The following is a 24,569-nucleotide window of genomic DNA, read 5'->3' as shown; positions in this document are numbered from 1 at the left end:
CACTTTTCCTCTATTTCTCGCTCTTCCTGCTGTCTGAGCTGCTCTTTTTCCTGCTCTTTCTGCTGTCTGAGCTGCTCTTCCTTTTTTTGTTCGATGAGACTCCACTCTTCAATGAGCTCCTCATCATCTGCCCCCAAATCAGTAATGGCCTGAATTATCATGGGTTTTCGTGCCAAACCCCTTGTCTCAATCCCCAATTCCTCACACAACAGCAACAGGTCCGACTCCTGCAGTTTCTGTAGGTCCATGATAGTTCTGAGTCTGAGCTATTTCCAAAACAACTATGCAAAAATACCAAACCTGTAAGATTTAAGCACAGGTGTCTACCAGTTCTAAATTTTAACCCTCTTTTAGAACCTGGTCCACATCAAAGGAAAAGCCAAGCACTCACCCACACACGTGATCATGTCCAAGACAGCTGCACTCTCGCTGGCCGACCGTTGTTGTCGCTTGTGGCTTCAGATTCTCATCGCTGATCCACAGTTGTTGGGTCTTCGTATCTCACCAGTCTATTCGGATCCCAGGCTTCGGATCCCAGGCTTCGGATCCCAGGCTTCGGATCCCATGGCTTCGGATCCCACGGCTTCGGATCCCACCGCTGTTCACCAGTTGTTGGGACGCAAGGTAGCAGACCCCACCGCTGCCACCAGTTGTTACGTCTCGAGGTAGCGTGGCCAGTTGTTGTTGCACCAAGGGGGCTCGTACAGGATGAAGGAACAGTCTGAACTTCGAAAGGTTAGAGATTACAAAAACAAGCAGATTTAATGACAAGAAACTGTGACACTTATTTACAAAAATTTACAAAGGAAGAACAAAGAATCAAAATTTAAGAGTTCAAAGCGTCGAGCGTCTGGATGAGCCTGATACTCAAGGCTCAGAGCCACTGGATGAACCTATTACCGAAGGTCCAGAGCGTTCGTGCCCACTTTGGTCGCAGTTTATATAGCCCAAGGCTCCGCCCCTGCACCAGGCGACATTCCATCGCGACACAAAAGATCGGCACCAGCACCATTGTCGAAGACCTGTTGAGCCTCCTCACTAGGCGGTAACTCATCGTGGCACAAAAGATCGCCACCACACGTCACTGCCAACTAAGACACCTGCTTAGAGCCCGCACGTGGGAACTGGCGAGTCCGCATTCCTAAGTCCGCAGTCCGCATTCCTATAGCATTGTGTCGTGTTGACGTCACAGCCGCAGCTGCGCAGGCTTCCTCTGATTCGTTCCGGGTTTTTTTCTCAAGACGAGGGACACCCTTTCTTCTCCTGTCGTCGGTTGCTTCTCGAGGGGGAGGTCGTTTTCGCCGAGCCGAGTGTGGGAAGAGCCTCGTCGGCCACTTCCCAGAAAGCCACCCTTTTTCGTGAGGTCATCGTGGGGTCAAGTTGAAGTCAAACGACCCGTCAAAATTGCCGCTACGTTGAATCTCCCTCCGTTCATCTCAGGTCTCAAGATGGGTCGTAACAGCGGCCTCGGCCGCGCGCACTCCTAGGCGTCAGTTGCGTGCAGTGCTATGGACTCACGGCGGGGGGGGGGGGGGGGGGGGGGGGGGGGGGGGGGGGGGGGGCATTGCGTGCTTTCAGTCGTTGTGCTGGTCCACTCCACCGCCCTGCACGGACCTTGGGCAGTGGCTCCGAAGTTTTGACGTGCGTGCCACTTTTTGCTCATCGCGGAAATTCCCAGTGTGTGACTCGATATACGGCCCCTAGAACTCGTGGCTAAAGGGGCGTTCAAATGCGGATGCATGTAAAGGAAGCTTGCTCTTTCTCGCTCGTCTTGCGTAGTGCTGCACCGCACTAGGGGATACGCAGCGCGGTGTGGACAACGCTGTAAAGGGGCGTGCGTGCGCGACCTGCGGCGGCCGTCACCCAAGGACGCGTGCATGTTTGATCAGCCTTCCCCGACACTGGCGCGTCTCCCCGTGGAACCTCGAGGTTACAACTGTTCGGGAGAAGGCCAGACTACGGCGATTCTTTAGTGCCCTCAGAAGGTGCATATATAGGCAGGGATAAGAGGTTTACGCTGTCTAAAACTAGTTGAACAGCCTAACAACTACTTGCCGTTTAGACAATAATTTGCGGCATCGAATCATATCTGATTCATCGAGGTGCCTTGCGGATGAACGGCTCCACAGGGGGCAAAGTTATACCTTAATTCCTTTTTTGCCTGCTCTGCTCATCTACACCTCGTTACTCGGCGAATTATTCAGGGCGTGAGCCAGAACTGCGACTGAAACCAAATGCGGCATCCAGTGACTTCTGCGTCATCTCCTTCTATATTTTTTTTTTTTCAGTGGCTTGCACTCGCGTGATGATTGCAAGCCTGAGATGTCCGCGTGTCCAAAGTGTGGCTCGGACAGCAGCGTAGCCCGAACGCGGAGGTGGGAGGGAGGGGGGGAAGGACTTATTTAGTGCGCAGCTGAGGAAATGGACCCTTTAAAACGGCAAGCACAACTCGGAAGCGGAGTCGGGATCTGCGGGTGCACTGCGAAGCCGGGGAGCACGGCAGAGTCGGGAACTGAGAACACATAAGGACGCGATTGAGCTACGTGTTCCCTGCCTTGAGCTGCAGGTTCCCTTTTGCGCTAGGTTCATTTTGGTAAGCATGTACGTGCAAACTGGGATAACTCAAGTTCCGCGGCATCTGCCCTTCTCTTCTAACCACGTATATATAAAACAAAAAAAGAAAGCATCTGCCTTACCCTGAACTTCTCAGAAGTCGCGCACGCGCGCGTGTGTGTGTCACTAGGACGATGCCAAGGCTTTCTTCAGCGCTGCGTGTACCCTCTGATATTCATAGCTGTGCGGTGCGTGCAGCCGCCCAAGGTCTTTTAGCAGCGTTCGCGCTTCGCGATGCATTGCAGCTTTCACGCATGCATGCACGTACGCTGTTCCGAGAAAAGGCTGCCCTTTTCTGCGTGGTGCTGCGTAAAAGATTAATGCAGCGCGTGATTCATTATGTAACGCAGTTGACGTTGCTCGCTATCCTTTCGAGAAAGTTGCAGCTAATTTGTTTGTCTGTCCGCCATTGTTCCTATTTTGTTACTTTCAGGGGTGTTGGCACTGTAAGTGGGATCCTTTCACGTAAGCCCTGCGCCTTGTCTCATCCAGGCGCGGCTGGCTATCATCACAAGCAGATGCTTGCAGGTGCAGCGTTAGCGAGCTTAATCGAAAGCGAGACAGCATAGTGCAGAGAGTTTGCAGCCACAACTACACGTTGTTTTCTTCTTCAGTTACAGAGACTCGGTAACGAGAAAAGCGGGGTCGCTTTATGCTCCAGGTCCTACGTAACCAACCTCTCAATGGCCTTCAGCCAGTCTTCGTCGCGTATGCCGTCAACTTTTAATGGCGCTCTTAAAGCTACATGCCACCTTCCTCCCTCTCGCTTTTCCTCCTTATTCGTGTTTCCGTCGAATCCTACGTTCTGCGTTGTCGCGTGCTTGCTGCTTGAGTTTGTCCGTTTCAGCACGTCTACTGTAGCTTTGCCAAATTGATTGGCATGCATGTCACTCAACATTGCATCCATAAGCAGAAGCACATTTTTCTGAGTACAAGACTTCGCCAGCGTATCCATGCGCCCAGCGTTTTCTGGACTTTAGCTTTGCTGCGTAATAAAGGAGTGACGTTGATGACAGTAAAATTGTCTGGAATTCATTTATATCCTTGTGCATGTGGAATTAAAGGCTTCTTGAAGATGGAGCTTGCGCCAGTATTTCAAAGGCGTGATATATCGTATTGTCAGGTATAGCGATACTGATTCGGCTTTTGGGCTTTGCGGCTGCCGCCCAACCGAGCGCAGTCTTCCAACACGCCGCGCGGTTTGTTTAGGAACGGCAGCGTTCATGGGCGTCCCGAAGGGGGTGCAAGGGGGGGCGGTTGCCCCCCCCCCTTGGGATTACGGATATTATTTATGCCCTAGTAGAAAACAACTACAAACCTACCGCCTCCCCCATCCCCAGACATCGGGTGCACCCCCCTGGAAAAAGTTCTGCGGACGCCCTTGGCAGCGTTTATCATTCGAATACAGTTGCGACAACGGCGCCTCGACGACGTAGTGAGCGGGCGCAGGGCCGTTCAAGGTCGTGCCGCAGCTCGTCAATGGAAGATTTGCGGCGCGCGCCAGGTCCAGGGTCGTCCGTTGGGGGAGGGAAGTGCAGCTGAAGGCAGAGGGAGGCTAAAATCGACAGCAAAAAAAGAACGGCATATTGCGTATCGGAGCGGTGCAAGTTCTTACCGGTGGAGGTTGTCTGAAAAACGTCCCCCTTGACTATCAAATACTCGCTCAATCATTCGGGAAAGCGCAATGGAAAGATGAGAAAACAGCACCGCGGTTCGCCTGACGTTTTCTTTATTTTCGGAATTCGGCAATGGCTGCTCAGCCATTACTAAAATACTCGTTAGGTTGGTTCGGAGCGCGTCAGGTCTTCCTTCGATATCAGTTTTGTGTTTGCGAGTATACTGGCGACTTAATTATGTGACTTCGGTTGGTGCTGTGGTCAAAGCCCGCAGACTACTGCAACGGCGGCTGGAGCCCAGTCGTGTGCGGCAGGCAGCCTTTGGCAACGCAGTTAACATTCGATGACCGCCGGCCGCGGGTGCGTGTCTTCAACGAATATTCACCTAATCCGACAATGTTTGTTCGTTTTTCAATGACTTTCGGGAGACTGAAATGCTTTAACAACAACGAACGAGGATTTCTTTTGCAAACTACACCACAGAAAGAACACTGGCCGGAGAGCGTCAAAAACGAGAGGCTCGCTTCTCCGGGGTCGCTGAGTGTCTGTCTTTCGCCGGCACCGACAAAGCAGTCGTCCCCTCTGCACGTCGGCCCTGACGCACAAATCACTGTCACATGCCACACCCACGCACTCCGCTTTCCTTCGGGGGAATCGGGGGAGCTTCCCAAGTGACCTTGGAGCGAGCCGATGTCCGTTCCCTCGGACGCAGTGGGCGGCCCCCCACCGTCGTGCCGTGCAGATGTCTTGGAAGCGCCTTATCGACGCAGAATCTTTAACATCCTCCCCGCCGAATGAGTTCTAACTCATTCATTTTGTGCCTCTAACGGGTGCAGGAGTTGGATCGGGCGCCTTACTGTGGTGCCACCTGGCAAGCGTATTGCACAGGATCGCGTTCTTCCGTCTCGCCCAGGAAACAGCTCCGTGATGCGGCCAGTTTTCCATGTTTGTCGAGGGTGGAAATCGTCATGCAGCAGCACCAAATCGTTAACTTGCAGGTCACTTGAGGCTGTCGGAGTAGAATGATAGTGGGACCTCAGTAAACACAAGTATTCGGTTCGCCACCGGTTCCACAGGTTTTTAGTCAGGCGTTGTCTGTGCCTCCAACGACGATTGAGTACGCTGGAGCTGGCAGCCGTGGGATGTGCACCGCAGGTTGGTAAAGCGGTCAAGCGCTTTCCGACAAGAAAGTGTGCCGGCGTCAGTGGCTCCGGTTCTCCCTCGTCAGAGGAGATCGCAGTGAGGGGCCGAGAGTTTATCACGGCTTCGATATCCGCCAGAATCGTGCAGAGCTCTTCGAAGTTCACGTAGCTGCAGCCCAGCACCTTCTTCAATGCATTTTTCACCGAGCGTACTAACCGCTCCCAAAAGCCTCCCCACCAAGCTGCCCTTTCCACATTGAATTTCCATTCAATCTCTTGCTGGGACAAATAGTCGAGTACTTCTTGATGGCGAGCCGTTGTCCAAAGTTTCTTCAGCTCCGCTGCAGCGCGGTGGAAAGTCTTAGCGTTGTCGGAATACAGCGTGCAGCAGATGCCGCGTCTCGCTACGAAGCGACGGAACGCCATGAGGAAACTGCCAGTTGAGAGATCGCTCACAATCTCTAGATGTACTGCTCTTGTCACTGCGCAGGTCAGAAGCAAAATATACGATTTTATGATTTTGCCTTCCGTCTTTGTTAAAAGCGGTCCCGCGAAGTCAAGGCCTGTGACCGCAAATGGAGCTGCTTCTGACACCCTGTCTCGTGGCAGTGGCGCTACAGGCTCCGTGGCACTTTTGCGGCTCATTTTTCTGCAGGTCATACAATGGCTCAGGACTTTCTTTACGACTTGTCGCCCACGTATTATCCAAAACCTCTCTCGAAGCTGCGTCAAGGTGTCAAGGCATCCCGCATGTAGCAGCCGTTGATGAGTGCTTTGGATCAGGAGGTCGACGAGAGGGTGACAAGCAGGCAGAACTACCGGATGAGCGGTCTCATAGCTGAGGTTGGAGTGTTGCAAACGCCCCTTCAGTCGCAGCAGTCCAGTGTCATCCAGAAACATGTTTAAACTCCTCAGTTCTGGACGTCCTTGAAAGCGACTGCTCTGGTCTGTTAGGCTCTTCGCTTCGCCAAAAGCTTCTCTCTGAACTGCCTGGAGCAAGAAATGCTGCGCCTGCCTGATTTCGTCAGCGCTGAGCGGGCCCCTTAGACGTTCTTTCCGAGCGCAGTTGTGCACAAACCTTCGCACCCAAGCCGTGACTCGTTGCAAGCGATTCAAATTACTGAAGCGCTTGATTTCAATTAATGGTGGCGGGGCTTGTGCTGCAACATGGCTGACCGCTAACTTTGTGTGTCTTCTTTCGTCGTCGACTGTCTCCGTAGGGATATCAGCCGGTGTGTCAGGCCAGGTTGCCGGTGACTGCGTAAGCCACTTGGGTCCTTTCCACCATTTTTCACAGCTTTTGAGTGCGTCTGGAGAAATTCCTCGAGTTAGGAAATCTGCTGGGTTGTGGATTCCAGGGCAGTGTCTCCAGTCGATTGGGCTTGTCTTTTCTTGGATTTCTCCAACTCGGTTAGCCACAAAGGGCTTCCACTGAGCGGCTGATCCTTTTATCCAATATAGTGCAATCATGGAGTCTGTCCACAAAGTCACTTCGTCGAGGTTCAAACCCAGAGATTCCTTCAGGTATGCGCACATCCTCGCACCTATCAAAGCACCAAGAAGCTCTAACCGTGGCAGGGACAGCGTCTTGATCGGTGCGACGCGCGTTTTGGCCATGACCAGAGAAACCATTGTTTTCCCATTGCTCTCGCTTCTCAGGTAGGCGACTGCTCCATAGGCTTGAGGGCTTGCATCCGTGAATATGTGAAGTTGAGGGGCGCTGTTGGCACTGCAGTCGTACCGACGAGGTAGGGAAATGTCCTTGAGGTTGTTGTCGACGGAGGTGCTCCGGTTTCTTGAGACAAGTGCACAGGCGACGCCGGCCGTTCGAGTCCTGCAGCGGCCGCCATTCTCCGAGCACCGGCGACCACGCTCCCCTTCTTGGAAGAGCAGCGGGAGGCCCAAGAGGCGCGGAGCCACATCTGGACACCGCTCGCCGGTTACCGCGGCCCCCTCGACATCCGGTCGGAGAGAGGGACACGAGCAGTGCCGTACGAACTCGCTTGCGGAAAAGGACATGCGTGCTGTGCTCCGTCTTTTCTGTGTTCTTATGTAACCTTCGCAGGCTAATAAACCTGCCCATTTATTTGTTTTATCTGGACGTTTGTTGTGTCGACTACATCAACTACATCTTCAGAAGTGGGATTGAGACTGCCTTGCAAAACTGGCGCCTTCAACGAGAGCTTCGACCACGTAAGCCACGATGATGCTCCGATCGAAGCCAACGACGGAAGGTCCTGCGGGCAAGGTGGCACCACGACCGGGCCTTTCAACGGACAGCGACGCACCCAACGATGTGGGGGCAAGGGAGGCGGCACTCAGCGAAAGCGATTCTCTACGAAACGACGAGGGGCAGTCTAATTCAGGGCGGGGATCCATGAACGCCGACACGGTAGACGGCCGCGGACTGGACAACCCCAACGGAAGAGCCCCCGGGGCCTTCGACTTCCAGGCGCTGATGCAGGCTGCGGTGCAGACGGCGGTACGTGAGGCCTTGCAGGGAGCAGCCCAGCTTCTGCAGGCGGCCCAAACGCCACATCACCCACCGACGGGAACATCAAGCGTCGTGGATGGACGACTGGCCACGGCAAGTGCACAACTGGTGCCAAGTTATGACCCGTCATCTAACGACCAGCCAACAGTCGAAATGTGGCTGAACAAGGTAGACAACCTGGCTGCAGCGTACGGTTGGAGCGACCAGCAAACGACGTGCTTCGCACTCACAAAGCTGCAAGGTGTTGCCAAGACGTGGTACGACGGCCTGACGAATGTCCAGCGCACTTGGGCAGAGTGGAAACGCGAGTTGAAGAAGGCATTTCCGTCAGCATCCAGTTTCCAGCATACCTTCCGGGACATGGAAGCACGCAAGAAACAGCGCCACGAAAGTATAGAGGCGTACTTCTACGACAAGCTGGCGAAAGCAAGGCGCTGCAATGTAGGCGACCCAGCCTGTATTGAATACCTTATCACTGGACTCGACAATGAAGATCTTGTGCGGTCCCTCAGCGTCAGAGATTACGCCAGCCCCGACGAGTTGCTCAGGTGCATGAAGCGGCTCTACGAGCGTACAGAAGTCGTAAAGGAAATTAGAGCCAAGACGCTGTATCAACCACCAGCTATTCGGCACCCTCATCGCGTCCTAGGAGGAAACAATTCGTCACCAGCGGCGCCTCAGCTTCAACACTGCGCTGGCGACAATGGACCGACGAGGGCTCCCCGACGAAAATTCAACGACAAAGGCGAGCCACTTTGTTTCAATTGTTCTTCATATGGACATTTCTCGTCAGCATGTCCAAAACCTCAGCGTAGACCGCGCTGCACGAATTGTGGAAAAGCAGGCCATGAGAGCAAAGACTGCTATTCGAGGAAAGGCTCGACAGCCAGCGACACAGCTAAAACAGCCGTCCTAGCCCAAGAAAGCAGCAGTACAAGTGGCAGCATGGTGTTAAATCAGAAGTACTTCATGGATGCCAACGTGAATGGGAAGGCGATCAAAGCGTACATCGACATGGGCAGCCAATGCTTAACGATACGAGAAAGCGAAGCGGAAAAGTTACACCTCTCTTATGAAGCACTCAGCCGTCCATTCACTATCAGAGGGTTTGGAATGGGAAAAACAACACCCCTGGGAAGCTTCGAAGCGAGGCTGACGGTGGACCAGGCTACGGCCGACGTCAAGGTACACGTTGTCCGCGACGAAGTGCAGGCTGTCCCATTGCTTGTCGGTCAACCCTTTACTGAGCAGCCTCACATTACGGTGGTGCGCCGTAAGAACACCGTGCGCATTTTCGAGGAGCGTAACGGGTCGGAGGACGAAGACGGAACTCTTACCAATCTTGCTATACCGGCCCTACCTCCGCGACGTGTGAACTTGTGGGCGAAGGAGGCCGTTGTCATACCTCCTAATTACGTCGGGTTCATTGCGCTTGGGAGTGACAACGTTACGCACAGCGACATCTTCGTTCGCGGCAGGCTGCACGAGACGAGCGGCGAGTATGTGCCAAGCTGCGTATTAAGAGAAGATGAACAGGGCGAGATATGCCTGCCCGTGGCAAACGTATCCGAATCTCCTCTGATTGTCGCTCAAAACCAGAAGATCGCGAGAGGAACGTTGTGCATGGAAGAAGAAAATACCGAACCCTCCCTGATCGCAAACAGCAACGAAAGAAAACCGGTAAAGGCGATCTCGGGTGAAGATTTGGCGGTTGGCACAACGGTTTCTGGCACGCAGAAAGAGGCACTCGTCGCAGTGATTAACCAGTACCGCGACTGCTTTGCGACGTGCCTTTCAGAAATCGGGTGCACGGCCGCGGCACAAATGAAGATTGAGGTGACCACCGACGCTCCTGTAACGTACCGCCCATACCGCCTAGCCTACTCCGAAAGGCAGGCTGTGAGAACAATGATTGACGAACTCAAGGAGGCTGGAGTAGTAACGGACTCTAACTCTGCTTACGCGAGCCCTATCCTACTTGTTTCAAAGAAGAATGGCGAGAAGCGGCTTTGCGTAGACTTTCGAGCCCTCAACAAAATAACGAAAAAGGACAGGTATCCGCTTCCGTTGATTGATGACCAACTTGACAGGCTACATGATAAACGACTGTTCACTAGCCTAGACCTTGCGTGCGGCTATTATCAGGTGCCAATCGATAACGAGAGCCGAGAGAAGACAGCGTTCGTCACTCCGGATGGACACTACGAATTCACCCGCATGCTATTCGGACTTGTCAACGCACCGAGCGTGTTCCAGCGCATGATAAACACTGTCCTCGGCTCCCTTAGGCACACGAGGGTCATGGCCTACATGGATGACCTGCTGATTCCATCGGCTTCGTTTGAGGAAGGATTAGACAGCTTGGGCGAGGTACTTGAGCTCCTTCGTTCGGCTGGTCTCACGCTGCGCTTGAAAAAGTGCTCCTTCTTCCAAGAGAAAATTAGCTACTTGGGTTATGAAATTGCCGCATCGACCATCAACCCCGACAGCCTTAAGTTGATAGGAATTGCAAATTTTCCTACACCAGCAAACGTCCACGACCTCCGACGCTTCCTGGGCCTCTGCAGCTATTTCCGACGTTTTGTGGCTGGATTTGCCATGATAGCCAAGCCACTTACGATCCTGCTTTGCAAGGGAGAAGAATGGCGCTGGGACGACGATCAAGAGACTGCATTCAGGCAGCTACAAAGACAGCTGATGAGCAAGCCAACGCTGGCACTTTACGCACACGGAGCGAGAACGGAAGTGCACACCGACGCTTGCAAGGTCGGCCTCGGAGGAGTGTTGTTGCAAGAGCAACCAGACGGCCTCATGCACCCCGTTATGTATGTTAGCCGTAGCACCACGCGAGACGAGGAACGCTACCATTCATACGAACTGGAAGCTTTAGCTGTTGTGTGGACAATTGAGAAGCTTAGACCATACCTGTACGGAACCGAGTTTCTTGTTGTTACGGACTGCAACTCATTGAGAACTGCTTTGTCAAAGCGAGATCTGGTGCCACGTGTCGGCAGGTGGTATCTAAAGTTGCAAGAGTATACGTTTGATGTAGAGCATCGACCAGGAGCTAGAATGAGCCACGTCGACGCCCTCAGCAGGGCTCCTGCGTCGGAAGCTGAAGAAGTTGACGTTGCAAGTGGCATTAATGTCTTTGTAACAGAGCTGTCCAACGAAGACTGGCTAACGCTAGCACAGAAGACGGACTCAACATTACAGTCGATCATGGATTCCCTAAAGGGATCATCAGAGACAAAAGAAGCAGAGCGCATCAGAAAAGAATATGTCCTCGTTGAAGGCAGGCTTTTCAGGAGAACGTGTGGCAACAACGGCGACGAGCGTCTGCTATGGGTAGTGCCACGAGCGGCACGTTGGCAGGTCGTGAGACGATGCCACGACGATGTGGGTCACTTTGCAGTTGACAAAACCATGGCCTTGCTCGAAAGCAAATACTGGTTTCCAAGAATGCGCCGGTACGTGAAGCGACATATCTCGTGCTGCTTAGAGTGTTTGTATCGAAAGGTTCCGTCCGGAAAAAAACCTGGAAAGCTGCACAGCATCGAAAAAGTGGCCGTGCCATTCGACACCATTCATATGGATCACTTGGGCCCATTTATCCGCAGCAAGAGTGGCAATACACACGTGATTGTGGCAGTGGACGGCTTCACTAAGTTTGTGCTCATTCGGGCCGTGCGAAGCACCGCGTCGGGCTACGCCAAAAGCTTTCTCAGGGACATCGTCTCCATATTCGGGGCCCCACGACGGTTGGTTACCGATCAGGGAACTGCCTACACCAGCCGACAATTCGAGCACTACTGTAAGATTCTCAGCATAATCCACGTGAAAAACGCAACTTGCACGCCTCGTGCCAACGGACAAGTCGAGAGGTACAACAGAATGATAACCCCTGCGATTGCCAGCTTATCCGAACGAAGCGACGGGAAGGACTGGGACGAAACGCTCACGCAGGTGCAATGGGGAATCAACAACACGGTAAACCGAGCTACGAAGACGACTCCATTCACTCTGCTTTTCAACTTTCGCCCCCGGAACGTGACAGGGGACTCAGTTGACGACGAAATCGCACTGGAGCTAGACGCCAGTATGCTGAAACTAAGAGAGAAGGCTATCGACAACATACGCCGGGACCAAGAAAAGCAGAGAAGTAACTACAACAAACGAAGAAAGACCGCGCCGAGCTACCAACCGGGCGACATGGTGTTGCTGGAGAGGGAACCAGCTGCAACGGGGGAGTCCCGTAAATTGTGCCAAAAATACAGAGGCCCATATATCGTCGTGGAAACACTTCCCAACGACAGATACAGGGTGCAAGACTTCCCAGAGGTCCAGCGGACGCAGCGGTTCTACGAAGGCGTCGTGGCGGCGGACAGGATGAAGCGCTTTGAGCTGGGAACGGTGGCAAGCGAGGATCATTCGTCGGACAACGACGAGGGTGAGGAAACTGAGGCTTGAAAAAAGAAAGCAGATGAAGCGAAGATGCACACCAACCGAGGGCGGCTGGAAAGGAAAAGGATGGCCGACTGTTGTCGACGGAGGTGCTCCGGTTTCTTGAGACAAGTGCACAGGCGACGCCGGCCGTTCGAGTCCTGCAGCGGCCGCCATTCTCCGAGCACCGGCGACCACGCTCCCCTTCTTGGAAGAGCAGCGGGAGGCCCAAGAGGCGCGGAGCCACATCTGGACACCGCTCGCCGGTTACCGCGGCCCCCTCGACATCCGGTCGGAGAGAGGGACACGAGCAGTGCCGTACGAACTCGCTTGCGGAAAAGGACATGCGTGCTGTGCTCCGTCTTTTCTGTGTTCTTATGTAACCTTCGCAGGCTAATAAACCTGCCCATTTATTTGTTTTATCTGGACGTTTGTTGTGTCGACTACATCAACTACAAGGTGATGCACCGAATCGATCCAGTTCTCCCATTTCTCACTCACGCCGTGCGGCAATGCCTCATCCCAGCCCAAACCAAGCATCCAAAGTTCCTGAAACAGCATTTTCGCCGTGATTGTCACTGGACTTAAGAGACCGAGTGGATCAAATATTCTCGCTGAGGCTTGCAGCACGAAGCGTTTGGTGTTTCTGTTGACTGTGAGAAGCTCCAGCGCTGCTTTCAGGGAATACTTCAGCTCGTCGTTTTCTCTGTTCCACTCGAGCCCCAGTACTCTTGCTATGGCTGATGTCGTCGTCGCAGTGTCAGCGCAAGGATTTCCAACGCCGTCAGCATCGAACCGTTGTTGCAGGAGTTTGTTGTTAGCGCTCCATTTTCGCAGTTTCATGCCAGCTGAGCTCATTATTCGCTGAGCCTCCTCATAAAATTTCATTGCCTCTTCTGCGTTGCTGACTCCGGTTATCAAATCGTCGACGTACAGGCAACTTCCTAGAATTCCTGCTGAGTGAGAGAGCTCCTCGGAGACGTTAGCCAGGTGATACCGTATTGTAGCGGCTAGCAGGAACGGGCTGCTTGTGGCGCCAAATGGAACTCTTGTCATGCGCCACACCTCTACATTATCCTCCTTTGAGCCTTCACATGGTGGAGATGAATACCAGAGGAATCGCAGCGCGTCGCGGTCCTCATTTTTGATGCCAATTTGAAGGAAGGCCTTCTCGATGTCCGCGGTGAATGCGATTTCATGGCAACGGAAGTTTAGAATAAGCCGGAGAAGGTCTGGGTTTAGGTTCGGGCCGGTGGAGAGAGCATCGTTAAGTGACATGCAGCCTTGTGCCTTCGAAGATGCGTCGAATACTATGCGAACTTTGGTGGTCGAGCTTTCGGAGCGAAACACAGCACGATGAGGCATATAGTACACTCGCAGTGCGGAGCTGTCGATTTCGTGTGCTGGAACCTTTTCAGCAAAGCCTTGATCAATGTAGTCGCGGATAGCAGCATCATACACCATTAGCTTCTCTCTGTTCGGTCTTAGACGTCGCATCAACCTGCCCAGGCGTTCTCTTGCTACAGCTTCGTTGTTGGCTAGCCCTTGGTCAAGTTGTTTCCAAGGGAGGCTTGCCTCGTAGTGCCCATCAGTAAAAGTCAGAGAATGATGGAAATCTTCTCTCACCTGCCCTTCTTCCTTTCCTGAAGGGCCGCTGCTTGAGGTGATACCGAGGCTTTCTAGCTCCCAGAATGCTCGAAGTTCGCCCGATAGGCTGGCTTCTTTGTCACAGACGCTGGTGCGCAGAACGGCCACGGTAGAGCACGACACACCTGAAGCGGACCGCGCTATCGGTCCCTGCAGGGTCCAACCGAAGTCTGTCTTCAGCGCAACCAAGGCTCCTTGTACTTTTCTCACTTCTGCGTGCACTAATGTCCAGTAGTAATCTGCGCCAATCAGAATTTGGATTCCCTGTGTGACTTGGTGAGCTGGCGGAACTGTGACATCCGCTAATTCCAAATCAGCCACTTCACTCATCTCGATAGCATTTTCTGGGAGAAGGAGTTTGTCGGAACAGATCTCATCAATTTCGAGCGCCTCAATGCAGTGCTCTTTTCGGCTGTATTGGCTTCTCAGCCACACTCTAACTCGGCGTCGTTTTTCTTTCATAATGTTGGCCGAGCCACCAAAGGGGTAGATGGTCACTTCTTCTTCGCCAGTCACCTCCAGTTTCAACTCTCGCGAGAGCTGCTTTGTGACAAATGATCTCTGACTGCCTCCGTCGAACAGACAGCGAGCGAGGCGCTTTCTTTCAGGCCCGTCCACCCACACCTGTGCAGTCTGCAGCAGCACGGCGTTTTTGTTGCTGCTGCTTAGAGAAGCTGTTGAGTGCAACCCGGTAGCGGTCTCGCCGCTGGAATTCTGAGCAGGTGGGTCACAAAGCGAGGTGATGTGACGTCGGCCACACTTCGCGCAGCGTAGTGACCAATTCTTGCACCCCTTCGTCATGTGTCCTCTTTTCGAGCATCGGAAGCATCTCCCTTCGTTTTTCAGCTTTCTCTTCTTCTCCTCCATAGGGATTGGGGCTTTGCACTCTTCCGCCTCATGCATATCGGAAGCGCAGAAAGGACATCTCTCCTTGATAAATTTGGCACCCACCTGGAGGCTGGCTGCTGAGCCTTTGCCCTTCACGCTGCCGGGAAGGCGTTCTCTGGAGTGTTCAGGTCTCGGTGCTTGCTGAGGAACGTGCGTGCCTCCTCCGTGTATCTTTTCCCTGCTGTCTACTTCCAAACGGATTGACTGTAGGATGCCTTGGAGACTCGAGCTGTCGAGCATATCCTTGTCCGTACTGTGGGCCTTATGATATTCAACAGCCCATTCAGCGGGCAGTACACGAAACAAAGCCGCGCACAGCATCGCACCGTAACTGTCAGATTTGACACCTAACGTGTCAAGTCCTGCGACGTTTCGTTGGACGTGGTCGTGGAGGCGTCGCAGCGCGCTTACATCACTCAGAGCTCTAACCTGGGGAAGGTTTAACAGCTGCGTCAGGTGTTCTTGTACGAGCACATCCTGTCGCCCGAAGCGCTCTTCGAGCGTCTTTATGGCGAAGTCGTAGTTCTTCTCCGTCGCCTGGATGCCGGTCAGTGCTGCCGCCGCTTTCCCCGTCAACGCTGTCCGCAGGTACAGGAACTTCTCAGTGCTCGTCAGGCCGTTACTCTCGTGAACTGCCTGCCGGAACTGTTCCCAGAATGATTGCCACTCAAGCTTGTTGCCGCTGAATTTCTGGAGCTCGAGCTTCGGCAATCTCAGATGTCCGGTGCGATCAGTAGTTGATGCTGTCGTGGAGACTTCTGCATTAATAGTGCTCGTTGCTCCATTAGACGAATTTCTCGCTGTATGACGCCGGAGTCGGGTCCGCATTCGTGTGATGAGCGCTTGGCACTGACGAACACCTCTATACTCTTCCTCTAGGTCCTCGTCACGAATATGCGGCTCAATTAGGGCGTCTTGCTCCTTCGCCTCTTTAGCAAGGACCTCCAACTCATCTGAGATTTCCGCGATGCGGTCTTGCTGTTGGGGCCCCAGGTCATCCGTGGTCGATATTCCCGCAAGCTCTTCGTTAAGCCGGTCCAGTTCGGCGCGCGTCACCTTCCTCTTTGTCTGGAGTCGCTCCATCGCCGCCGTCCGTTGTAGTCGCAATCGCTTTCCTCACGTTGTCGCGCTCTTATTCCCGGGTTTCGGCACCAAAGGATTGTTCGTTTTTCAATGACTTTCGGGAGACTGAAATGCTTTAACAACAACGAACGAGGATTTCTTTTGCAAACTACACCACAGAAAGAACACTGGCCGGAGAGCGTCAAAAACGAGAGGCTCGCTTCTCCGGGGTCGCTGAGTGTCTGTCTTTCGCCGGCACCGACAAAGCAGTCGTCCCCTCTGCACGTCGGCCCTGACGCACAAATCACTGTCATATGCCACACCCACGCACTCCGCTTTCCTTCGGGGGAATCGGGGGAGCTTCCCAAGTGACCTTGGAGCGAGCCGATGTCCGTTCCCTCGGACGCAGTGGGCGGCCCCCCACCGTCGTGCCGTGCAGATGTCTTGGAAGCGCCTTATCGACGCAGAATCTTTAACAATGTTTCCGTATCTGTGAGAATACCGAGGCCTAGTGACTCAGAAAACAAAAATTTGGCGACGGTTGGTTTGCTGCTGAAGAAATATATCCACCCTGGCCATTGGGGCGCCACGCGATGATGTCGCCGGCTGGTGTATGCAGCGAGCGTCTGCTTTACGAGTCTCGGGCTCGCTTTTTGTGCATATATACTTTAGCGAACCCTTTGCCCAGTGGAGCCGCAGCAGCGTGCATGCCTCGCCGTCAAACCGACTGCGCTAACTGTGGCTGCCAGCGGATGGCGACGAACTAGCTTTGCAGCATGCTCGGCAGGGTGGAAACTACCCCCGCCACTGCGTCTCTCTCAGCATCTTTCTTTACTCTTCCGTGCTTCCTTCCTCTCTCACCTGAGCTCGTGCAGGGATAAGCGGGGGAAGCCCTGTGTCGCCATCTGGTGGGAGACAGTGCTGCTATTGCCGCTTGCTCCGCTGTTTCGTTGTTTACGTCGCCACAAAAAGGGTAATGTGACGGGTCCGGCTTTGCGTACAGTAGCAAGCGTAGCGGCTCGCGTTATAAATCGCTCGAGCGCTGACTCCAAAATACCGGCTGCTGCTGTCCTTGAGCGTGGATTGAATGGGACGGAAGCGCGCGACTTTTGATCGCTCGTGTGGGAATCGCACTGACATCATCTCGGCAACAATCAAAACGAAATCCTCTGAAACGGCAGAAGAGGCGGCTATAGCCCTCGCCCTAGCGCATACCCAAGAGAGCATCATTTTCAGTGATTCCAAAATGGGTAGCAATAATTTCGCAAAAGGGCGAATTACAAACACCTCCCTTAGAATCCTTAACGCAACCAAACTCTCACCAAATTATTCCTAATTGATATGGGTCCCAGCCCATTCGGGGAATCCAGGGAACGAGGCAGCCCACAATAAAGCCCGAGGTTTCGTCCACCGGGCAGTGGATGAGTCTGGCTCCCTAAATTTCACGAATGACTCCATGATCACATATCATGATCTCACCAATCATTTTAAACTAGAGAGGAGAATTTTCCCCCCTCCGGACAAAAGCCTGACTAAAGAACAAGATGTTACGTGGCGTCGTCTACAGACGAGATCGATACGCACCCCATCACGCCTCGCGCACATTTATCCAGACCTTTACAACTCAAACTGTAAACACTGTGGCCAACGAGCCACCTATGATCACATCCTGTGGGACTGCAAAATAGAGCCACCTCCGGGTGATCTAGTTACCGCTCCTTCTCTCGAGCGGTGGGAGACCGTGCTGGCTAGCTCTGACCCCAGAACGCAAGTTTTGGTGGTGGAGTGGGCTGACAAAGTCGTCGAGGGCTGCGTACTCTTGACCACTTAACGCGACCTCTTACGAAGCTCTTTCCGGCGAATAAAATGTTTTACAATCAATGACCCAGCAAGCTGACCGGGGTTCCCCGTCATCGCGGCGAGCTCCAGAAATTCGTCCTTTAGCATTGAGCTGTCAGAAATGAACCTGCAACTCAGTTTAGTCGTTGGTCATGAAGTTCGCAAAGCGCAAGAAGAAAAAAAAATAGGGGAAAAAAATGGGGGGATGAAGTATTCCGAAGGCTGTGAACGGCTGGTGGGACACTTGCTCGTCGTTTCAATTTTTTTCACCAACCTGTACGGGTTGAGTTCAAGAGCGGTCCAGTTGACCAGCTTCAGCACTTTTACCATTCCTGTGGAAGCACTTAGCTCTTTACCGCCCCAGCGATAAGAAGGCTTTGCAAAAAAGCTTATTGTGAAGCAGGTGACAGACGGGGGGAGGGGGGCAATACGGTCAGCGTGTGGCCTGCGAATGAGCGGCTCAGGCCACGCACGATGCGTTGAAGTGGTCCGCGTTTGCAAGTCGTAGTCACTATATTCGCTTCCCAGACGTAGTCATCCTTTCGAGGTCCATCGCGCCGGTATCGTTGCGCCCTCTTGATAGCAGCACAATATTCAATTGTCCTTGGACGTGATAACCTTTTATCCGGTCCTGCTGCTCGTGCCGATAGAAGTGTCTCGTCCACCGTTGCCTTTCACTCGTGGCTGGCCCAGTAACCTTATAGCTGGCGGCGCCTTCCTATCTGTCTCTTGGCCGCGGAAGAACAGACGGCGATAGAAGACGGCCCAGACCGAGGCCAGGGTATTTAAAGACCCGCGGTGCCAGGCGTGAGTGCGAGGGGAGCGCTCGGAATGAGTCGTCCCTTTCTTCTCGCTCGCTGTTCTTGTTTTCTTGAGTCCGAGGGCCGGAGCCCGTGCCAAGAGACAGACAGGAGTGTCCCCCCGATGACTGCCTCTCGATTCGCGGCGCCAAGTCACATTCCCATTCGCCGGCCGGCCATCACTGCCTCTGCGGAGGATATTCTTCCGGCCCAGTCGACCGGCCTGACGCCATGCCTTCGGAGAGCGTTAGGTGACGTACGCCGGTGGTGCTTGCGGTGCCGACGCCGGCCGGCGTGCATGAAGGACAACCGCGTCTTCCGCAATGCGCCCCGGCGTCAGCACCGGCCGGGCAGGCACGCGCTGACGCTGCTGCCGCAGTCGCTCTGGAATGGTTTGGCGCTCGTCGTCGGGGCGGCGCTGCTAGTCATGCTCGTGACGTCATTGGTGACGCGCCTGTATCCGCGTCGCCGCCACCATCGCAGCTGCCGCCACCTGTCGTCGGCCCCTGCGAGCTTTTCTTGGACGCGTCTCGCCAAGGTACGTCGGCATTGCTCGGTTGCTTGCCGTGCCGCCCGCGTCGCGCTAGAGTGCAGTGTACCTGAACGAAAGTTTGGCTCGCTTCCTGACGCTCCTTCAGTGTACGTTGGGTGTGAAGCGCGTATTCATTAGTTTTGTACAGTGCGCTTACAGCACTCGATTTCACGGGGTTCGTGTCAACGAATTGTCGTCGAGTTTTGGTTTGGTTTTGGTTAATGGGGTGTAACGTTCCAAAGCGACTCAGGCTATGGAGACGCCGTAGTGGAGGGCTCCGGAAATTTCGACCACCTGGGGTTCTTTAACGTGCACTGACATCGCACAGTACACGGGCCTCTAGAATTTCTCCTCCAAAGAAATTCTAGCCGCCGCGGCCGGGATCGCACCCGCGTCTTTTGGGTCAGCAGTCGAGCACTATAACCACTGAGCCACCGCGGCGGCCGTCGCCGAGTTTTCTGTGCAGGGCATCCACTGCAGTATCCATGATCTGTAACGTTTGGGCACTACGTGTCATTGACTGCCTAAACACTACATGACACCAAACGTTGGCGCGCACTGCCCGATGCAGTTTGTCGCAGATGTGTCTACTTTTAACTAAAACCCGACGTACCGTCTCCATGTAGTAATGTTCAGCAAAATTTCACCTCGCTGCATGAACAAGAGAACATGCAGCGAAAACAATATTTTTCGAACGAACAGCAATAAATTGGCGACATGATTTTTTTTTTTAACTTCAGCATTTTTATTTCATATTTATTTGTGAGTTTTGACGTCACCGCCCTATCTCTAGGGAACCCATAATAGTGGCTATGCGTCATATTTCCCGTTTGAGCTCAAAGCAGCAGGTGGAAGTGCCTACAAACCTCCGCTCTTCACGAGAAAATAAAATTTAAAAAAGCTATAGACACGTGTCTATACTCAAGTCAAGGTTGTTTTGCTCTAACCCCGGCCATGTTTGCAACGGAAGCCCACGTATGGCGTACACTGCTTTCAGAGCTAGCGAAATATCTAGAATCAGCAGCCTAGCTGAAGTATACGATATACATAAGGGGCAAATGACAAATTCGACGAGAAAACCACTGCGGTGAGAAGAAAACCGAACTTGACGTACACAGAGCTTTTCTTTTGCTTTGAGTTGTCCAGTGGCTCCTTGCGAACCATGTTTCCTTAGGGACAGTATTATAGTAGTAGTAATAATAGTAATGCGCCCATTTAATTAATGATCAAGCAGGTCTAGGGATCTTATGTTGCATTCAGATTGACCGAGTCCTACAGTTTGTGTTCGTTGAAAAGATACTTTTACGCTGACCGTGCACGGTAAGTGCGCGCCTTCGTGTGCGACGGATCCTGTTATCGCGAGCTGCTGTATCCAGCAACTCCCGATTCCGTTCGTTTACGATGGCTGTTTAACAGAAACATTCGCGCCTGCTCTCCTGTTGGCTTTCACGTGCCAGCTTTGACGCGCGCGCGCTCTGTTTAGGATCGAGTGGTTTTAACTAGCAGAAAGGTGAACGACTCGGCACCTGCTGTGAAGTCGAGGCTCGCGCCTTCCCTTATGGCGTCTTCCTATTTTTCTTTTCTCTAAGCGTTGCATGCTTTTTATGCACCCACTGCTAGTTGAGCGGATTCTCCAACCTCCGCAGCGCGCTTGAATATTATCGGTGTTACTCGCGCACCATTTTTTTGCTTCCCCATCGCTCTAGCTGTTCGATCGGAGGAATGGGGGGAAGAAAACATTTGCATACGTACTCCTGGAATTCGCGCTTGGTGTCACTGCTGCAAGAATGCGTTCCCAGTGACTGCGCATGGAGGCCTCTGTAGTCTGTCGAAGCTTTATTCGTCTGCTACTCCATCATGGATGCTGACTGCAACAGACATGGACCACTCTTACTGACAATGCATTGCGATTTTTTCTCGGTACAGGGAAAAAAGGATTGCAGGCATCTTTAGAAAGCTCGCTTGCCTAGGATGAACGTCGTTCCGGGGCCTGAACAATTTTACTCATCTCAGCCTAGCCGAGCACTAAGACACAAATAACAAAATGAATGCCGAATATTAATTACCTCCTTGCTTCTTACGCCTTTGTCTGTTCGTATGAAATCATCCGGGGTTACAGTGCCGTATTTTCTGGCATAACGAAGGCGCTCGCGGAATAAGTTCGACCCTATAGATCCGAAATACCCATGGGTTCGATCTCAGCCGCTGCGGTCGTATTTCGATGGAGGCATTTCGAAATGCTAGAGGCCCGTGTGCTATACCTACGATGCCAGTTCACGTTAAGGAACCTCGCGTATCCGAAATTTTCCGAAGCCCTCCGCTACGGCGTCCCTTATAGCGTGAGTCGCTTTGGTACGTTAAGCCCCATAAGCCAATACCAAACCAAACCATGAAATTTTTAAAAACTTCAGTTTACCGAAATGTAAGTTTCACTTCGCGTAATAAACGCATCTCAAAAAAAAAAAAAAGGCCTCCCCCCTTTTTTTTTTTCGTAGAGGGGGGGGGGGGGGGAGCAGCGCGTCCATCACGCGAGTGAATGCGGTAATCCTCGACCTAAGACGCCGTTGCTTCTGTTCGAGGACGTAATCTTCATATCGGCGTTTTCGCATGCGCAACGGGAAGCGGCGGTCAGCGCCTGTCCCTGCCCGTGCCCCCCCCCCCCCCCCCCCCCCCCCCCATCCGCGGATCCGTGGCGAGCCCGGTTATCCGCCTACCCTCCTTCAATTGAATCTCTGTCCATCCTCCAATCGCTCGCAGTTCTTGCCGCAGCTTCGCGTCTCTTCTTCTGTGGGTCGGCAACCGCGCGGGCATTCCGCACACGCGCGTACGCCTAACACAATGACGGCGTGTGTCTTCGCTCTCCGCGACTGCACTCCTCCGGATCTGTCCGGATTTGGCCGCTCAGCCGCGGCTCGACCCCCCCCCTCCCAACCGGCGCCTTCGTCGGAGGCAGAGAAGCCCCTCGCGCGTCTCCGCCGAGTCGCGTACTCGACTCGGCTCAACGTGACTGCTCAACTCCTCTGCCTGTACCGCGCGTGTCGCATTCCCTTTCTCCTGATCTGTCGCCGCCTCCGTTCAATTCCTCACCCTCCTCGCTCTCGCTTCACTTTCGTGCAACAAAAGGAGCCGCCGCCTCGCGTAGAAGCGAAAATAATAATAATAATAAAAGTCCAGCTGTCTTCACAGTGTGCATACGCTTCCTGCAGCGGCACCCGGGAAGAGGCGCGTATTTCAAGCTGCGGTTGAAGCGGCTACGGCTGGTTCGTTTCAACGCGCGCGGCAGCTGCGTTGCGGGCGAAATCACTGGCGCATCTCTGGCGTTCGCTGGGTTCGGCGGAATCTCGTTGTTTACGACGTGATTGAAGTATACGGGATATCCGGGCTGATGAACTCGCTCGCTCTATAGGGAAAAACTGACCGAACGTTTTTCTCGTTTTTCTTTTATTCCTTTGCGAAGAGTTTTTGCGGTAGGCAGCGACATGGCAGCTCGAAACAGAACACCACAGCGTAGTGCAGGGCGATGCTTGCGAAATTAGCGGAGTTATTAACTGAACCCTCTGGATGTGCCACCTTTAGGTGGCAAGCCGAAGCGCAACCGAACGTACAGTCTTTGTCAAAAGTAACCAGACTCCATGGTTTGCTTCTCATTCGTATAACAGAGCCCTCACGGCTTCCCTAAAGATAAAAAAGTTCTTTGAAGGTGAGAACAGGGGTTCTTCTTACCATACAGAGATTTGGAGCTTGAGGGCTGACATAATAGCTTTAATATACGACTGAGAAGGAAAACGTTGCAGCCTGGTTACTTTTGGCAAAGACTGTACCCTCACGAGCCTTTCAGGGTGTGTTGAGGTGCGGTTTCGGCTTGGCTAGCTCCACTCACACCTTCCCCCCCTCTTTACGGCGCAGTTCAGGTGTCCACGGAGGTGTGTGAGACAGTTACTGTGTCATTTTCTTCCCTCAAAAAACAATTTTCACTTTCAGCCCTTCAGTAAGACTGACGCCAAATCATTCGCTGGACGTTATCGGTCTGCGGAGCGAGACTTTTCCGATAAATTGTTTTTTAGAAGCAAGGAAATGGCGCAGTATCTGTCTCACATATCTCGGCGGAGGGATAAAGTATGGAGTGAAATACCATAGTAAGAAAGAGGTGCCGTAGTGGAGGTCTCCGGAATAATTTCGACCACCTGGGGATCTTTAACGTGCGCTGACATCGTACAGCACACGGGCGCCTTTTGCGTTTCGTCTCCATCAAAACGCCGGCCCGCCGCGGTCGGGTTCGAAGCCGGGTACTCCGGCTCGGTAGACGAGCGCCTTAACCACTGAGCCACCGCGGCGGGTCGAGACTTTTCCGGCGTCGTCGGGGTTGTCACGAACCTATGGTAATCTCATCGCTATAGCGCGCTAAAAAAAATAAATAAACCGGCAGAACTCTTTGAAGCAATGAATAAATTTTATCATTCGACGATGGGGCGTACTGTACGGTGCCAATCATCATCCGTGGTGGAGCCATTACCGTGAAACTCTAGGAATCTTCTGGTCTCTTTAGACCATTATCACGGAGCTCTGTTAAGAATGAGTCACGGCCAAGCTGCATTGTAAAGCGCAGCTTTTGGAGCCACTCTTAACACTCTCCTTGGAGGCCATCCCTATCGCTGCCTTCGTTTCTTTTCTTTCTTTCTTTTTTTTTTTGCATGTGTGCTATCGCGCGGCGCCGCACCTATGCTCGCTGCCAGCAGCTAAATTGCTAGCTACAGTGGACACACTGTTTTCGCTAGTCCACGTGTCGTTTATAGACGCTTTACTGTGTCCGTCACAGCCTTGGCTACTCGGCACTACGAAATGTCATGTTTGTGTCATTAGCGTGGAGGTCCTCGTGTCGCGTCTAACTGCGCGTATTTTGAGGGTCGAGCAAGTCCACGTCTCCGAGCTGCACACATTATCCACAGGCAAACTTCTTTTTTTTTTCTTCGCGAGTGAGGGCTCAGGAGTCCCCATTTGATTTGCACTGTCTACGCCAGCGGGCTGCGCGGTGAGATCCGATTAGAAGATGCATGTTGGAACGTCGAGTTTTCGCATGCGTGAGTCTGTCAAAAGTTGTGCGCCTCATTCTCGTGTGCGCTGCTGCTCGCTTGACTGAGTGCTCCCTTGTAGGCGACTGCGATACGCGCATAGTTTCGTTTTCAAGCCGTGCTTCCAATCCAATTACGAGTGGCTTAATGCTCCCTTGTAGGCGACTGCGATACGCGCATAGTTTCGTTTTCAAGCCGTGCTTCCAATCCAATTACGAGTGGCTTAAAAAGTGACAGAGCACATTGCAAAGACGAGAGACAGATACTGTGTTCAGCCTCACTCAGTCTTGGCGCCACGCCCCCCCCTTTTTTTTTAAATTCAGACTTGCCATGCGGCACAAGAAGAGGCTGTCGATAGGCTAAAGTAGGTCGTAGAGGCTGTTCTCTTCTAAAAACCTGAGTAGACTCCAGCTCTTAGTGTTGT

The 24,569-nt window shown here is 53.1% G+C and overlaps 1 protein-coding gene across 3 annotated transcripts in view; it reads left to right on the top strand.

Moving 5' to 3' along the window:
• LOC149340808 (ubiquitin carboxyl-terminal hydrolase 2-like) overlaps nt 1-24,569 on the top strand; it is a 241,175-nt gene that overhangs the window by 174,819 nt on the left and 41,787 nt on the right. Inside the window, exon 1 of one of the 3 annotated variants that reach the window (XM_089549700.1) lies at nt 17,308-19,082. The exons of the other annotated variants lie outside the window; for them this stretch is intronic. Within the exon in view, the coding sequence (XP_089405826.1) occupies nt 18,576-19,082 (507 nt within the window). The 5' untranslated portion in view covers nt 17,308-18,575. Of the gene's footprint in view, nt 1-17,307; nt 19,083-24,569 lie in introns of those variants that run through there. 3 annotated transcript variants of the gene reach the window in all.

This window comes from Amblyomma mixtum, chromosome 6, assembly GCF_055824585.1.
Source record: "Amblyomma mixtum isolate Tamu chromosome 6, ASM5582458v1, whole genome shotgun sequence".
NCBI classification, from domain to species: Eukaryota; Metazoa; Arthropoda; class Arachnida; order Ixodida; family Ixodidae; genus Amblyomma; species Amblyomma mixtum.
This window is presented reverse-complemented; position numbering and strand designations above follow the sequence as displayed.